We start from the raw sequence: 16484 nt of genomic DNA, 5'->3' as shown, positions 1-16484 counted from the left end.
TTCTCGGGGAAGGTGGCGTAGGTTGGTGGCATCAGCGTCGATGCTCAAAGAGGGTTGCCAAAGTTTTATTCTTCAACATTCGCGACACACATTTGCACAATTTGACAAAACAAGCACAACTTGATACAAACTATCTGTGTCCTGGAGTGGATTACAAGGGACTGGCCAATGCCACTGCATCGCAGGCGGGGGACCCTGGGTGAGGTGACCACAGCAGCAAAAGCACTCGATGGGCAAGGTGCGAGCAGTTGATGTGGGGGGTATACTCACGCTTGGGCTGAGCGCTTGGTGTTGTGGCAAAGGGACTGGCCAGAGGGCTGGCCAGCGGTGAACCACCAGGGGAATCGCCGTTGACATTGGCAAACTTGCGGCGCAAGGCCAGCAGGACCAGGTCCGCCCCATCTGCCGTGGAAAGGCGGCGACGCTGTCGGCAGGGGGTGCCTCCCTGTGGTCCACAGCAAGCAAACAGAACGTTGTGGGTGAGCGGCTTGGCGCATCTTGGGTCAGGTTCTGAGTGTTTGCGGCAAAGCGACGCCTGCAACTTGAATGTGGAGGGATGACGCATGATTTGTTGCTCAATGTCTTACAGGAGAGCGGGGAAAATCAGTACGGCGGAGGATGCTCTTGCCACTCTTGGCCACGTCTGCCAGATAGGCATTGTTGACTGGCTTCAGAGGTGTGCGCAGCTGAGGGGGCACCAGCCACCGCATGAATGAGGCAGGTGCACGAACATGATAAGCGGGTAGCTTTGAAAGCAGAGCACGCCCTTTGGCCTGGCAGCGAGGAAGTGCGCGGCAGCTTGCTCAACGTACAGCCAGCGGAGATTTGAAGCCCTCGGCCGATGGCTTGGGGAGTTGACTGGTGGTGGGAAGCGAAGGTGCAGTTTCGCGCTTGGGGCGTTTCTCTGTGGGCTCGGGGGCGGCAAAGGACGGCGGTGGGCCTGGTGGTGGCGGTGGCGGGGGCGCTGACATGGCCGGCGGAGGGGGCGGGGCGGGTATGGTTGCGGGTGGTGCGACTGCGGAGTTCTCTGACGACGGGTTGGTGCTAGATGGCTCTATGAGGAGCGTGCCAGAGTGGGCGTGGAATTAAAAGCGTGTCGAGTTTCCGTCGGGTGGGCAGGCGACTGGGGTTCTTCCATTCAGAGCAGTGGGACAAACCGCGTGACTGGTCCAGCTGATGCTTGACGCAATAGGCGCTGGCCATTTGATGCGACTCGCGAATGCAATGAAGTAAGGCGGCTTCGGTCTGGTCAAACTCAACCTAGACCAAGAAGGTTCTCGGTGAGTGGGGCAGGGTGGGGACACATGCGCGGGCAGCAGTCAAGTCATACGTGGCTTTTGAGAATATCGTTGCAGATGTGAAAAAGATCAAGAACCGCTTCGTGCTTGAGGCGAAGGTTTTCCTGCACGAGCATGGCGGGCGTTAGTTGGGTCAATCTCTTGGGGTGCCTCATCGCTGCTGGGCGGGGTCTGCAAGGCGAACCTGCTCGAGGAGCTTGGCATTGAGGACAGAGCGTGCTTGGGTCAGAGTATTCCATTCTTGGATGTGAGCGGTCAAGGTGGCATCTAAGGGTCAGGGGAGGCCGTGATCCGAGTCGGGGTCATGATTCGGTGAGGGGGCGCATTTCAGGGGTTTGTCAACTTGGTGGATGGAGTATGGCAAGTGAGGGTGGTCGCGAGGATGGGGGGGCAGGCTGTACGAACCGCCATTATCCTCTGCCGCCAGCAAAACCTGCAGCTCGGCACGACGGGTTTCAATGGCTTCGCACTGCTCAATGTCTGAGCGAGCGGTTTGCCAGGGATACTGGACTGGGGCGGTCGTCTCAGCCATGACCGCTGCTCGACAGAATAAAAGAGGAGAAGAGGACGGCTCTTTCGTATTCTGTGCGGTCAAAGCCGGAATCGAGTACACGCGGCGGCGTCAATATCCGAGGGTCAAGGTTCCCGCACACACCAAGAAGAGCTTGTGAGAATGCACCAACAACTCTTTAATAATTTTCGTGTGTGTGAGCGTGAGAAAGTGTGTGTGTCCGATCTCAAACAAGGTTGATTTGAATTTGCCCGCGAAACCTGAGCATGGGGGTCAGCGCTTAGAGCTCTAGACGCCGGCCAGGTTCGAGCCGTCTGACAAAGTCTCGAAAGCAGTGAGATCACAAGCGGCACGGGTTTTGTGGACTCGATGACGCAATCTTCCACCAGCTGTCAGCTGCAGACACCCCGCCCCCTTATGGTGTGGTCCATTGTCAGCATCTTCATCATCATCATCCGATGTTGGGGGTTGGGGTGGCATTCTGCCAATATACGCATGTATCGGCGGCTTCTCTGCTGGCACATGACTGCACGCACCAGCACATGGACAGGCTGTACCCCCCCACTCTGGGCGCGCTGCCACGGCTGCTCAATTGAGGCCGTAAGTTCCTCATGAAAGGCAGGCAGGAGCAAAGAGAAGAAAGAGGACGGGTCAGACGGTCGTCGGTCAAACGAGCACAAGGGGCCCACCAAGCCAAAGCCAAACACCCTACCTAAAATGGACCTGAAAGTGCGTCAAAACGTCACGCTCGCTACATCCATAGTCGGATGATGTGGCGCAACGTTAAGAAGAGCCAGGCCACATTCCTCAATGTCAACAAGTCAAGTGGCCGATGCGGGAGACATGCCCTGCTCGTCCCTGAACGTGCGTAAGCACGGCTGCCGCACGGTGCCCTCGGCCGACCCATCACTCTCTCGTCCAGAGCCATCTTAATCATGATCACAGGTCAACAAGGTCATTCGGCACATGACCCGAGCTTGCTGCAACCCTCGAGCATATGTATGTTTATGTGTGTGTGTGTGTGTGTGTGTGTGTGTGTGTGGACATGTATGTGTATGTGTACATGTGTGTGTGTGTGTGTGTGTAGAGAAAAAGCCCACGGAGCCCATCCTTTCTCTTTCTTTCGTGCTATCCAAGAGTCCTTTGTGCGTCGCTCCCTTTGGTCATGTTCCGTTGCGTTCTGCTTGCCAACCTCTCACCTCTCAGTGTTATTCGGCGCCTCCCTTCTTTGGATGTGGTGTTGCCCTGTTCTTTCTCACCTCATCCCCCCCTCTCTCTCCTGTCTGGACTGGCTCGGTCTTTTCCTCTTGCACACTTACTTTTTGAAGCACTCGACGGCATTGATCGGCTTCAAACACTCGACGGCCCAAACGAGAGCGTTTGTTCATTAAATTTTTGTCATTTTACTGCTCGTTGTTTGTGGCTTCCATCCTGGTCGCCTGCCCAGGGCTTCACGCGCTCTCCACATTGGCCGACGCATTGATTCCATCACCCCGCTCGATGCTCGACCCGAGCCATCAAACCATGAACACCAGTCCATCCCCGAGCCACAGCCCGGACACGGGTCGAAGACACCGTCACTTCAAGCTCCTGAAGCGCCACAGCCCCTCTCTACCAACGCTTCGGTTCCGCTCAGGTTCGCTCAATGGTCGCCTTGAAACTAGCCTGACCGACACCGGCACCGCCAGCACCAGCACCAGTGCCAAAGCGCCCCTTTTTGGAATCCATCGCGGAGGCAGCACTGGCAAACGCATGCGCGCTGCCGCCTCGCTGGAGATGCTCGCGTCCAAGCCCGTCGATCCCGACGATGCCCCCCTTCCCGCTATCCCGCGCGTCGTTGTACGCAATCCAGACACCATGCAATCACTGCAAGTCAGCCTCGACCAGCAGAAGCCCCCCGCCGATTCCGAGAGCATCCGGTCCGCCCCCGCCTGCCTGCTGGGCTCTTACATCGTCGAGCCTCGGGATGGAGGTCAAGCACACAGCAAATCGCGCTGTATCTGGGTTCGGGAACATACCCTTGAGCTAGCCCAAAGTGCTCTGCTTCTCGTGCTTGTGGCCGCCCTCCTCCTCCTTGCCATTTATGCCCTGACCATGGCCCGACATTACGCGCCTGCCCTCCCGGCCTTGGACCTTTGATTGCTCTGCGCACTTACGACCCCTCTCCCTCTTTCTCTCTCACCCAACCACATCATTTTTCCTGGCGCTGTGCGCCCCAGTCATGGGACTGGCACGCAAGCCTGTCGCTACTACGTGTGCGTACACAGACAGGGGTCACGTGACCCCCTGCTGGTCCCGCTTGACTAAAAGCCTGGCTGATCTCAACTGATGATCTGGTCGAGGCATCTTGTGTCTCCCACCTTTTTTTTTAAAAAAGACTTAGTTTTCTTCTTGTCTGGACCTGTTGCTTCCCCCCCCCCCCTCTTTTTTTTACATGAACGCCATTTTCCCGGCATGGGATCAGGAGACTTTCGCCACTGTGTGGCAGTTTTTCTGTTTTTGCTTCCCTTTGGTATCGATCCGAGTTTTCGTTAGTATATGATAGTCATAGTCACGCCCTGTCACCAATCCCATTGCCTGACGGGCGCTGGGTCTACATGTGTCTTATGTCTTCTGCACACATCCCGGCCCGACCGCACAATTCTAAATCTTGCTTCGTATTCCTGTGTCATCTTCAAACGCCGTGCCCCCCTCCGTGCAGTGCTGTACAAACTACGATCCGCTGTTGTGAAAGAGAGCGGTTCACAGCAGTAACGTGCGTAAATCATTAACATGTAAATTCTCTAAGCCATGGCCCGGGACACGTTGAGCCACCGCTGCCAATATCGCACAACGGGCAGACGCAACTGCCAGAATGGTAGTATGAACACGAGCATGATCATGGTCATGGGATCTTGCAAAGGCTCGCTGGAATCAATCCCACTTGTCGCCAAAGTGATCTTCCTTGATCGTCGCGTTCATCGTATTGACCAGCTCGCCCTTGTCGCGCGTTTGTGCTGACATTAAGATGTGTTGCACCTAGACATTGGTAGCAGCCCGACCCAAATCCAACCGCCGCCAGAAGAGAAAGGGGAAGAAAGCAAGTACGGACAAATGCCAAAGTTCTCATTGTGAGCACCCGGGCCGCTCAGCATCACGACGCCACGTAAACAACATGCCCAGCGCCCATGACAGGTGTAAAACTGACCACGCCGATGCGCAGGTCCATTTCGCTAATCTCCTTCCGTAGCTTGTTCAACGCAGTTTTGATGTTGCGGAGTGGACTGGTGTCCGTCATGCTGTTACCTCGCTCATCCATCTGCACATTCATGTCAAGCATCCACCTCATCTTAGTCATGCTGGAAAGTCGCCCTGACAGTTTTTTTGCCTGCCACATTTTTTCGCTCGGTTTCGGGTTTATATCAGCTCGTGTGCCAGCGAGTCAAGATCGTACCTGTGTTTTAACCGCGTCCAGTTCCTCAGTCACCGAGGCCAGCTGTCGTGATAGGTCGGTTACCGTCACCGATGCCTCCTTGTACTTGGAGGACGTTGCGGAGAACGTATCCTGAGCTGTGCGGTACTCGTGGATGAGACTGTCAAGCTGCGTGTTGACATAGCGTTCACGACTCGCAATCTTCTCCAGCACCTTGGACACGTCCCCTTGCAGCTTGGTCAAATGCGCCTGCCCGTCGCCAGAAAACACCCATGGCATGGGTGAGGGCCTCGAGGGCACCGGGCTGCGCGCGAGCAAGCAGTGGTGGTGCATGGCCTCAAACCTTGGTATCCGTCAGAGCCTGTTCAATCTCTGTACGATTATCGGCCATTTCCTGGAGATGATTGCGCCAATCCTTGGCTTCGGCGCGCAACTGCACCTTGAGCTGTGGCAAGACGCGCTCCACCTCCAACTTCCACTCGGCAGAGGTGGTTGAGGATTCCAACACCGCCGCCTTGGTCTCCGCCTGTCATCAGCATTTGTGAGGCAATCCATCAATCACACGCTAAATCGGCATCTACACACGAAGACTTTTGTGAAGCAAGGTGCACGAGGAGCGCCAACGCACCATGGGTCCGTCATTTACATCAATGAAATCTTCCTCCATGTCAAAGTCCTCTTCCTCCTAATCGCCCCACGAAGTCACCCAACACGACGAAAGACGGCGATATCAACAGTTGGCGCCTAGCAGGTAAGCATCGCGTGCAAGGTCCTTGTTCATCTGAGCAAGACCAAGGCAGTGGCACGTACAATCTCTTCGTCGTCTTGCACGGCCGCGGCCGTCATTTCCATATCCGTTACTTCCTCCACAGCGTCCTGCAGGGCATCATCTCGATGGACGGGCCTGATCGGGTTCATACCGCACAATCAAACCCATTCGGCAAGGGGAGAAGAGGGGAAACGAAAGAAGAGAAGAGCGGGTTGAGTTGAGTTGCAGCAGAGAGGCTGGAACCAGTCAATAGCAAAGTTATGGCAAATCGAACGAACTTTTCCCAGCGCCAACGCTTGGCCTTGAGTGCTTGCTGGGCAAGGTTATTAAGGATCTGGCAGATTTCTGGGCCATACCCGGGCTTGAGCCGACTCTGCTGAAAATCTGTTGGCATGCCCTGTTGGCGGTAACCCGGGTCCAGTCAACACCCACCTTTTGATGAGATGATGCTACCTCAAAAAACGATTAGACGAAGCCCACAGAACAAACCTGCTTGCGCAACTCAATCATGATGCCACTGATGATCGCGTTGGGGTCATCATACTGGGCGTGCAACCAGCAGGCACAGGGCAGAGGGTTTATGAGCAACCGGGCACACAGCTCATCTGACACGCACGCAAAGAGTTGGACAGGCTGCTCCGACACGCCAAAACGACGAGGTCGAGCATTCAAGCTGATCAACAACTTTGGGTGGTTGTGGTGCGCCAGTGATGGTGGGCGATACGCACCACGTCTGGCTGTGGATAGTTTTGGCCGCAGAGCTCCAACAGCCAGGACACGAGCGCAGCAAAAGTCCAGAGTTGCTCGTTCGAATTGACACTCACAGCAAAATAGTGCCTGGGTGCCAGGGGCCAAGCCAAGCCAAGCCAGAGCGGATGTACAAATGGAGTCATGAAACAATGTGATGGAGTACGTTCCGGATTGGGAAAGCAGGCTATGGCCATGCTATCGGCGCATCGGGACCATACCGAGGGAAGGGGGGAACTTTGCGGGCTTTGAGGAAGTGCTCGTCATAATCAAGCAGCTTGAGCTTGTCTGTGAGGTTCTCAGCCAAAATGAAGGTGCCGTAGGGGTTGGGCGCCTCATCTTCTTGATTACGTGGCTGCAAGCATCGATCAGGGTCCAAGGGGTAGATGACATGAGCGACCAATCCGACGCTTGGTTTGACCATGAGAGGTGAGGAGGTGCCAAGCTCAGGTGAGCGGTAAAAGGGCGGAGAGACTGACGGTATCACCCATGACGGTCTGGTTGCAGCCTTAAGGCTCGCGTCCGCGCCAGGAATCAAAGCTTCCCCTCAATCCTTGAAAAGTTGGCCACGTTGTTTGCCACGTCAAGGGCTAGACGGTCGTCGTTCAGGCCCGTCGCCAGCAGCAACACGCGCTCTCGCCTCCCGAAATCGAGACGACGACCACAACTCGAAACTTTTTGCACACAAGAAAAATTTGGCGCAGCAACACACCAACAAGGGAAAAGCGGGAGGGACGAAAACATCAAAAACAGCGACAAAAGATCATGGCGTTTGCAACGGCTCTATAACGATGGACCATTTAGAAACGTCGATAACATCAATAAACGCATCATAAACAGCCAGCAAAGCAGGTTAGCAACCAACGACAAAAGCGCTGTTGACCGTGTACCGGAACAGTTGGTAGCAACAACTCGGCAACTCATTTGTCTGACAAACACATGCTGACATTATTGGAGCGGAAAATGTCATCTTTTTCGGGTTGCTCGTCAAAAGCGGTTTGCGTCCGTTTTTTTTTTTTTTTCTCTTCTTCTTTGAGAGGGAGCGTGACATGTGCGATGATGGCACAGCGCCCGCACGGGCTCAAGCTCTCTCGTGGTCAGCGTCGGGCGGAGCCGCATGGTGGTGTGGGGGGACCACCGCTGACGGTGCGAGATCAAGAGCCCATTCTGATTGTCGATGAGGATGAAGATGGTGGTGATGATGCCGGGTCGGCGGGTGGCTTGGGTGGGAGCACGGCGATGGCTCGTGCTCGCGCCAAGCGCCCCGCGGCGATGCAGGCGGCTCGGCGAGGTCCAGGCGTTTCTGAGCCCCCGCCTCAGCGATCCCGCAGTGCACCCAGCTCGCAATCGGCTCATGGATCCTTGCCACGACCCACACCAGTCCAAGCAGCGACATCGCTCACGCACATTCCCACCCCGTCCTCGGGGACAGCAGCGACAATAACCACGACCCCGCTGCGCCGGCGACGGGCCTCGGTGGCTGAGATGCTGCGCTCCAAGGAGCGACCCGGGCGCTTACCAGCGTGTCCATCCTGCGGCGTCCACATGCACTTGACTGCGCTACATCGTCACCTTGATGCCTGTCTATCCAAACACGCGACACCGCCTCGACCCGCCACGCCCCCGCCCTCGGCCACTCCCATCAATTGGGCACCGCAAACCATCCTGTATTCCCCCGACACCTGTGCCCGCCTCACCCGACAGCGCCCGCCACTCGCCGCGTGTCTGACACCGCAACGCCTTGACTTTGCTACAGAGGACCGCGAGCCAGCGACTACGCCTGACTCTAGCGCTTCTCAGGAGATACGGCAGCCGCCTGCCAGTCCCAGCGAGCTCGCCGAACGTGCGAGCGCTTGCTTCCTTTGCGGCGAACCCACCCATTTTGCGCGCGTGTGTCCCCAAGGCCCATACTATGTTTATTATTTTTGTCGCGAAGTCTCGGCCGTTCTCCAGCACTCTTACTTTTGCACGCTCTTCACGCCTGCGGAGCGAGCTCAACTCGAGGCCATCTGTGCACTTCCACGTCCTGAACTCTGCCTGCTTGTTCGCCTCTATAATCGCAGTCCGCGATGGTTTGCTGCAACCACGCTCCGCTATCCCGAGGTAACACTTTGGTTCTTGCTTCTGCTGTCATAAACATATCCCCGTCCACTCCTCGATCGAGGCTCGCGGGCCAGGTGGCCGCCGGACCTGCATGGCGCGCTCACCCACACTTGCGTTGGGCAAATCAAATAGATTGCCGAGGACGTGCAACCCATTCTTGCCAGGCTGGTCCAAGCCGGGGCCATGATCGATGCACAACATCTCGATGACCCGCAGGCAGCGCTGGAGTTGCTGAATGCCCAGCAACTCATAGAACTGCGCCGACGCTTACACCTCGACAAAGTTGATCTGGGCACTGGACGCCGCGACGTAATGACCAATTTGCTGCGAGCAGCCGCGGCTCAGTCGACTCTGGCAGGTCCCGCCGGCCCCGCGCTTGTTTTACGCCGTGCAAAGCGCTTGCTGGGCTCCTGCTACGCCCTGGAGCCTCGTGTCCGTCAACTGCTAGAGCTTTGCACCATCCTCTTTCACCACAAGACGCATTGGAGCGATGCCGGGCCCTATGTGCAAATGCAGGCCGATCGGGGTGTGTGCCGCTATCCAGCATACATCATTACCACTACAAAACCTGCGTTCGCCTCGCGCAGCCAGCTCGAAGACTATGGCCAGGCCCTGGCTCTTGAGCGTCAACTAGAGCGCACCTGGGAGCGGTTTGACAGTGCTGCTGTTTTACAACACTTGGCCCCAACGGTGGCCGCGCTTGAGCGCTGTCTCGCCACTAGTACGAGCACGGATTCGGGCCCACCCCGGCCCGCATCTTCCTCCAGTTTGACCCCAGCCACAGACTCATTGTCGTTGACGAGTCCGGGGCCAGGGCTTTTGTCGGACGAGGCCGCTGCTACCGTTCACACGCGGTTTGAGCCTGGGTGCGTCTACGCGCGTCTTGTGTCACTCTGCGTCGAAGCGCTCGAGAAAGAACATCGCTATGATGAAGCAGGTTAGACTTGCTTTTTGCACTGCTTTCCGCGCACGTGGCTGGCCCTGCCGCCCCCTCAGGTGCATGCACTGCATCGCTCAGCCCGCTTCTGGCATATTCTCACATCTGTTCATGTCGGGATGTTTGCCTGCTTTGCATGGAAATTCGGCCAGTGTCGCTGCTGGAAAAGCTGCTAGCCCAGCGGCGATGGCTATTGGACCGTCGCGGACGGTGGTACGATCAGCTAGCCCTGCATCATCATGTTCATTCTCAGCAGCCCGAACGTGCTTTGCAAATCTGTTTTGCAGGATACCAGGACCCTTTTGTCCGCACCGGGCACAAGGTGGGATATTGACCTGCTTGCTGGAGGGCACCATGACGCTCGCTGTGGCATCCCTTTGGGTCTGGTTTCTTCTCGTCCCTTTGAGACCTCTCTCCTGTTGGGGTGTTCAAATAGCTGTCTCTGCTGCGCCGAGCAACGCGGCTTTGCAAGCACAAAGAGCACGAATCTCTTCACAAACATTTGAGCAAGCTTCCTGACATAGCCTTGAACTTGGGCGAGACGCTGGTTATTCATGGCCAGGCCATGAGCGATCGTGAGGTTGGCCGACGGATGAACTTTCTCTACAACCATCAAGCTTGCAGCGTCGAGGATCTCGTGCTCTTGCATGCTGCCGAGAGGGGATGGTGCGTGACACCTTTTTGGCGCTGTGCAACAGGTGACCGCTTATAGACGAACCATGTCAAGCGAACCGACAAGGTTTTCACACACACGCACTTTTCTGCCTGGCGCTCCCGCTGCTCACACCCACAGGAAGGGATCTCATTGCGAGGGCCGCTACCTCGCCATGCTCTTTACTCTATTGCTCTGGGATTTGCTGTTCAGGTCAGAGCCGGCGTGATGGTATGGCCTTTCTCAAGTTGTTTTCGTTGGGCCTGTGTTCGTGTAATTCCACTTTCTGATGTCAAGCGTACGCAGCGCACAGCCCGACGTCTTTGTGACGCCATACCAGATTGCACCTCTGGATCTCCACAGCGATGGATTTTATGCGCGGCGAGCCACAGCGCTGCGCCTTCGGCTCTCCCAGCTTTCCTATGCCGATCTAGGACATGAACTGACCAAGGTATGCATGGCAGGGCGCCTAACACACACACACACACATGTGTGTGTGTGTGTGTGTGTGTGTTGGGGATAAACATGTTCAAGTTTGGCCAGTTTCTGTCTGCTCAACACAGCACGTTGCGGCAGGCATGGAACGAACATCACGGCACCACGGCCGTAGGTGTCCATTGGGATCTAATGTCCTTGAGCGAGCTCGTGGAATCGGCACGCTGCATTGGTGGGTGAGCAACAAGTCTGAGCTCCTTACGCTGGCGATTCGGGATTGAATCCCACTAATTGCTCACTTACAAAGCACAACGATTGTGGCCGTGTGCTTTCTCTCATAGGCAATGAGGTGGTGTGCCGAATGTTGGACTTGCTGGCTCAAGACTATCGTCATCGCACGGGTGGCCTCCCAGATTTATTGCTCTGGCGCGCCGAGTACGATGCGGGTGCGTTGGTCAAACAATAACATATCGCAGGCACTCTTTGTTCTTGCGGCACAGCTGACTCTTAGCATGGAGCTGTGTACCAGAGCAACGGATGTGCAGGCTAAACTTTAACACACTGGGCGCTTGGGCTTGCAGATGGGCACTTGACGTCTGGTCAGGCAAGATTCGTTGAAGTTAAGAGTCCCAATGACCGCTTGTCTGACAAGCAGCAAATATGGCTGCATGTCTTGCAGGAAGTAGGGGCTGCTGCTGGCGTGTGCCACGTTAAGGTGACGGGTGCCAAGGCTGAGCAACTGGCTCCTCCCTCCTCGCCATCCTCGTCGTAGTTGGAGAAGATTAAATTTCATTCGAGAGCTTTGCCTTTAGCAATTTCTTCAAGCTTTTCACGCGTCTTGTGCCTTGTCGTTGCTGCCGGTGGCATGTCGGCAGACACGTGCATGTTGACCAGGCCATTGAAACCGATAATAATAAATGGGGAGAAAATCAATTCGCCAGAAGACAGGTTCAGCGTTCAGTCAAAGCGACGAAAAAGGGTTCAAACCAGAGCTAGGCATTCAACAAGCCGAAGAGGACTGGCTTGGTCCAAGCAGAAACTGAAGGGTACTGACATGGGGGCTCTGAGTCGGAGCGCGCATGACGAAAACCAGATAGAAAAAGCCAAAAACAACGACAAAACAAAGAGATTGAGAGGTCCACCGAGAGGGGCCAAGGGAGTGGTGACAACAAGGCTTGAAACATAATCAAGCACACACACCAGACCCGAACACTTGCCATATCAAGCGAGATGAGCGCCAGACACGAGCTCAACTGATGAATTCGAGGCTCTGAGCTGTCTCGCTCGGGTGGGGATCAGACGGAAATTTTTCGTGACAAAAAAAAAATGAAGCAAGGGGAAATGCTAGAGACACAGCGCACTAACGTATTTGAAAACGAGAACAAGGTTGTACAAAAACAAAGAAACAGCCCCGGGACGCAGTCCCACGAAGACGAGGCCCGGCAAAAAGCCGACATCAACAGCAGTGGCCGTGTTGAGGTCGTAGGCATCGACTGCGGCAAAAAAAGGCGGGGGCATGGCCAATGCGCTGGTCAATTTGACGCTCATGCTTCGTTGGCTGCTTGTTGGGCCTTGCGCTTGGCGGCAGCAGCGGCCTTCTCGCGTAGAAGACGCTTGGAAACTGCAGAAAGCCAGGCCCGGTCGAGTGAATGAGGAGGAAGTGTGAGCAATGTTGAAAAGCAGTCTGACAGGCCATGGAAGTCTGACAGGCCATGGAAGTCTGACTCGGTGATTATGGGCGGAGCACGCTGTGAGTGTAGACGTACCGGCAGGCGATTTGATGAGGTCGAAGTTCTTCTCGATGTGGTCGCGCTCCTTGACAAGTGACAGGTTGCGACCGGCCCGCAAGCTAAAAGACCAGAAGCATGGGTGGTGCGAGAGGCAAGCAAGAATGGGATGAGCATGCACGCAGACTGGATGGCAAATGGGAAAGGAAAGCAAAAGCAAAAGAGAGAAAGACAAAGCGCGGCGACGAGCGATGGATCGCAAGACACACCGGTTCTTGATGAACTGGCCCTCGCGACGTTGGCGAATCTCGCCAATGCGCTTCATTGCCTTGACTACACCGGGGGAAGAATGATTGGCAATGGAGCAGATTCAGGCAGTGAGTCGCTGATGAGCGTTTGGCAGGGATTGAGCACGAGCCATGGCGACGATGGAAGCAAGACGTACCTGTGTTTTGCCAGAGCTCACGGTCATACTTGACAGGGACGTTGCGCTTCTTCTCAAACTCGTAGACCGAGTCCTATCGAGATGACGGTTCAGGATGAGTGTGGCAGTCAATTGAAGAGGCGACAAGAAAGTCAAGAAGATCAACAATATTAATATTGATATGCACCAGCGTCGTGGGACCCAAGGTACGTACCAGCGTGAGCTCCTTGCCGGCAGCCTTACGGAAAGCCTTGGTCCAGCGAACCTTGCGAGGGTTGCGTTTCTTCTTGAAGTTCTTGTGGCATTTGGAGCGACAAAAGCGGAAGATCTTAGAGTCGTTGCGCACAAACTGGATGCCGTGACCCGGGTACACGGTCGACGAGCAGAAATAGCATTTTTCTGGACACGCGGCAGATAGATGGCAACGTGGAGAGCAATTTTTTTTAAAAAAAACAAGAGAGCGCGTGAGTCAGAGCAAATCACGTCGTATCAAGATAGGCGGGGTGTATCCAACGCCATGGACCAGGATCGTATCGGGGCCAAAGGCAGCGGCACGGTATGAGGCCGAATTGAATCGTCGACCATGTGGTAAGCGGTCCACGTACCAAGACGCATGGCTGCAGGTTGGCTGACACCACCTCCTCAAGCAAACTGGTCAATGACCGCATGAGCACGCGCTCTCTTGTTGTTGGATTCGGCTTGCAAGCCAAAATAAATCTGACAATTGGCTTCGAGGTGTGTGTGTGTGTGTGTGTGTGTGTGTGTGTGTGTGTGTGTGTGTGTGTGTGTGTGTGTGTGTGTGTGTGTGTGTGTGTGTGTGTGTGTGATGGAGACCAAAGTGCGAACAAGACGTGGGCGGATGGATATGGCGAGAATTGGGCCTTTAAAAAATGCGATTGCCTGTTAAAATAGTTGGTTGGTCGAATGCTTACGTCAACCAGATAGAGACAAGGCAGCGGCCGACAGGCAGCCGAGTCCCATCAACCAACTGGACTGGTCCCGATCAGCAAAAGGGAATGTACCCTCCAAGCGGAATGGATGAAGACATAGGATAAGCAAGAGGCGGCGACATGGACTAGACTATCGACAAGAAGAAGCACGCTCCTCCCATACCCAAGCAGGCGGATTCCACAAGGATGGGGACAGGGGAAGAACATGATCACTTGGAGATTTTGAGCTTGCCCATCATGCGCAGGTAGGTTTCAGACGAGTAAAAGTCGCTGTCCACCTCCCCTTCCGTGGAGAGGGTCACAAAAACGTGTCCATCCCGAGCCTCAACCTTGTGGCACCGCTGCTTGATGCCCTTGGTCTCAAAGTTGCCACAGGAACTGCGACGGGATGACACCACGGCTTGGTGCAAGCCTTCCCCGGTAGCCAGATCAATCAAGAAATGATGCATGGGGCATTGAATGCAAGTGCGCCCATCAAAATCCTCAATGTCTCCCGCGTCCAGAGGACCACCTGCACCCCAGAATCATTTGGAGCGTCAGGATTAGCGTGGCTCTGCACGACATGCTGTACAAGATCCCTTGGACAATGGGGCCCAGCGAACGGACAGGCAGCATAAAAGAAAGACTGGCAGGCGAATGGCATGTGCGTACCGGCGTGATAGCAATGAGCATCGACTGCATACCACTTGTCCATGTCGTTAAAGACGGCCACCTCACGGTCACCGAGCTCGAAACGCCGACCTTTGCGAAACTTAAAGTCCGTCACTGCGCCCAGGTCGAAGGTGCCATCTGCCTGGGGCTTGATTGTCGGGGTCTTCTTGGCACGAGGTTGAAACACGGACATGGCGAGCGGAGGCACTTGATATGTGCCTAGAAATGGGAGCAAGGCCAACAGCAAGTAGACACGAAGGTGAGTTGACAGGTGGCAGGGTGGGCGAGCACAGGTCAGGCGCTTGTTGTTCTTGTACGCGTGGACAAAAATTAAAAGAGGAGCCAGCGAGGGCAACAGAAGCAAGAGACCAGAAAGAGCACAGAGTGCGGCAGAGAAAACACCAGGAAGGAATCCCGAGCAGTCGGGCTAGGCTGTTCAACGGTGCGGTGACGACCGACCCATGCTTGCCTGCTCACCTGAGATAATTTGGAGCAGATGATGATCCAAAAAATGGGGGAAAATAACAACAATGTCCAATGGATAATTGGCGCTGCTGTCACAACAACCCGGCAAAGGGCAAGATTGCACCTGAAGCACCAAGACCGCAAAAGGCTCTGCTCAGCTCGGCGGGCAAGAGAGAAAAAAAAATGGCAAGAGGAAGTAAGATCCCTGACCGAACCAACACACACACACACACAAAGACACAAAAGGACGGAGATGAGTGGACAGTCGTGAATCAAGCGCATGGGCGAAGGTGGGCGGATGGGAGGAGCAGTCAAATCGCAGAAGCGGCAAGTCATGGCTGTACGTTGGCATCGACATCTGCCTTGCCATCCACCCACGATGGCGTCATGCTCATGGCCCCCAGCGGCTCGACCCTGGCCCCAACGGCGCAACCCTGTCCCCAACACGGGTCCATGCTACAGCCAACCCACCACACGACACGACAAAGGCCAGGACACCGAACACAGGACAGCACCTTGCAGAAGCAATGGTTCGTCTGACAATACACAACAACGCACGTACTTGACACCAAATGTCAGACTAAAAATCCAGAACTACTCACTGTGTTCGCGCATTCAAACGTTCACTTTTGTCAGCAAAAAAGCGTCACTTGAATTTTGCGATTTTTTTTTTTTTTTTTTCGGATGTGCGGTTGCCCCACTGCCTCGTTCCCTTTGCCGTCCCTGCTTGAGATTGATTGGGTCGATACGGGATCGCCGCGTGCCGGCGCTAGACAGCTGCAGGTGGACAATGGCTCGAGTGGGTGAGATTGGCGAGGGCACTTTTCTGCTGGTCTTGCTCTGGTCCATCGTCCTCATCGTTGCCGTCATCAGCCGTGGCTGCAATCGTCCCAGGTACCCAGCCAAACCCGGTGGCGCCCGTCTAATCATGGCTGCCACCACGTGCTTGACACGTACCTCCCCCCCGCCTTCTTTAGCGCGTCATTATCATCTTGCGCTGGTTCTGTCGTATCTTGTCACGCCTGCCATCTAGGCTCATCACGGGGGCGGCTGCCTTATTGGCCGCCTTGATTACTGGAATACTCCTGGCAATCCCACGCAGTGCAGCCGGCAACAAGCCGCAACCCATTGATACCACGGTCTGGCCTCAGCCCATGACATGGCTTGTGCTGACTCTTTGCCCCTCTCGTGGATCAGAGTGCTCCCTCATACGCGCGTAAATCTCTGCTCACACCACTACCTTTGCGCTGCACTGTCAGATCGAGGACGTGTACGGCATTGTGCGCTGGAGCCTGGTGTCCATCTTGGCCCTCTTGGTTTTGGCCTCGGGCATCCTGACCCTGGTTTTGGCTTGGACACGACCAGTCCGGGCCATCAACGATCCCAGCCGTTGGTAGTCCCCC

At 55.4% G+C, this 16484-nt stretch overlaps 6 protein-coding genes across 6 annotated transcripts; 2 read left to right on the top strand and 4 right to left on the bottom strand.

Annotated features, from left to right (window-relative positions):
- Positions 1 to 151: 151 nt before the first annotated feature.
- On the bottom strand, positions 152 to 1830 carry MONBRDRAFT_23416 (uncharacterized protein; the record flags this gene model as incomplete). The annotated part of the gene is made up of 7 exons (XM_001743592.1): positions 152 to 445; positions 588 to 686; positions 813 to 1054; positions 1158 to 1260; positions 1331 to 1402; positions 1483 to 1565; positions 1704 to 1830. The coding sequence occupies 7 exons, from the start codon at positions 1828 to 1830 to the stop codon at positions 152 to 154; spliced, it is 1020 nt and encodes a 339-aa protein (XP_001743644.1).
- Positions 1831 to 2579: 749 nt separating this feature from the next.
- MONBRDRAFT_36143 (uncharacterized protein) lies at positions 2580 to 3948 on the top strand (the record flags this gene model as incomplete). The annotated part of the gene is made up of 2 exons (XM_001743836.1): positions 2580 to 2673; positions 3257 to 3948. 2 exons carry the CDS (start codon positions 2580 to 2582, stop codon positions 3946 to 3948), a joined length of 786 nt encoding a protein of 261 aa, XP_001743888.1.
- A 626-nt stretch (positions 3949 to 4574) lies between these two features.
- On the bottom strand, positions 4575 to 7419 carry MONBRDRAFT_17952 (uncharacterized protein). The gene is made up of 11 exons (XM_001743591.1): positions 7217 to 7419; positions 6959 to 7092; positions 6719 to 6827; positions 6480 to 6533; positions 6269 to 6387; positions 6032 to 6125; positions 5805 to 5903; positions 5565 to 5735; positions 5243 to 5470; positions 4997 to 5107; positions 4575 to 4827 (listed from the first exon to the last, which is right to left on the bottom strand). Exons 1-11 carry the CDS (start codon positions 7226 to 7228, stop codon positions 4723 to 4725), a joined length of 1236 nt encoding a protein of 411 aa, XP_001743643.1. The 5' UTR covers positions 7229 to 7419; the 3' UTR covers positions 4575 to 4722.
- Positions 7420 to 7796: 377 nt separating this feature from the next.
- Positions 7797 to 11636, top strand: MONBRDRAFT_31463 (uncharacterized protein; the record flags this gene model as incomplete). The annotated part of the gene is made up of 10 exons (XM_001743835.1): positions 7797 to 8840; positions 8973 to 9561; positions 9655 to 9706; positions 9837 to 9990; positions 10214 to 10443; positions 10571 to 10642; positions 10736 to 10880; positions 11006 to 11096; positions 11206 to 11310; positions 11446 to 11636. The coding sequence occupies 10 exons, from the start codon at positions 7797 to 7799 to the stop codon at positions 11634 to 11636; spliced, it is 2673 nt and encodes an 890-aa protein (XP_001743887.1).
- A 143-nt stretch (positions 11637 to 11779) lies between these two features.
- On the bottom strand, positions 11780 to 13653 carry MONBRDRAFT_19954 (uncharacterized protein). Its single transcript, XM_001743590.1, has 6 exons — positions 13621 to 13653; positions 13230 to 13414; positions 13037 to 13109; positions 12861 to 12924; positions 12631 to 12713; positions 11780 to 12485 (listed from the first exon to the last, which is right to left on the bottom strand). The coding sequence occupies exons 1-6, from the start codon at positions 13628 to 13630 to the stop codon at positions 12409 to 12411; spliced, it is 492 nt and encodes a 163-aa protein (XP_001743642.1). The 5' UTR covers positions 13631 to 13653; the 3' UTR covers positions 11780 to 12408.
- A 566-nt stretch (positions 13654 to 14219) lies between these two features.
- Positions 14220 to 14686, bottom strand: MONBRDRAFT_3327 (uncharacterized protein; the record flags this gene model as incomplete). The annotated part of the gene is made up of 2 exons (XM_001743589.1): positions 14220 to 14476; positions 14617 to 14686. Coding segments are annotated over 2 exons (327 nt in total), but the record flags the coding sequence as incomplete, so codon positions are not given.
- Between the last annotated feature and the right edge of the window lie 1798 nt (positions 14687 to 16484).

Source organism: Monosiga brevicollis, genomic scaffold (assembly GCF_000002865.3).
Source record: "Monosiga brevicollis MX1 MONBRscaffold_4 genomic scaffold, whole genome shotgun sequence".
NCBI classification, from domain to species: domain Eukaryota; class Choanoflagellata; order Craspedida; family Salpingoecidae; genus Monosiga; species Monosiga brevicollis.
The sequence above is the reverse complement of the archived record's forward strand: the minus strand, read 5'-3'. Positions and strand labels throughout refer to the sequence as shown.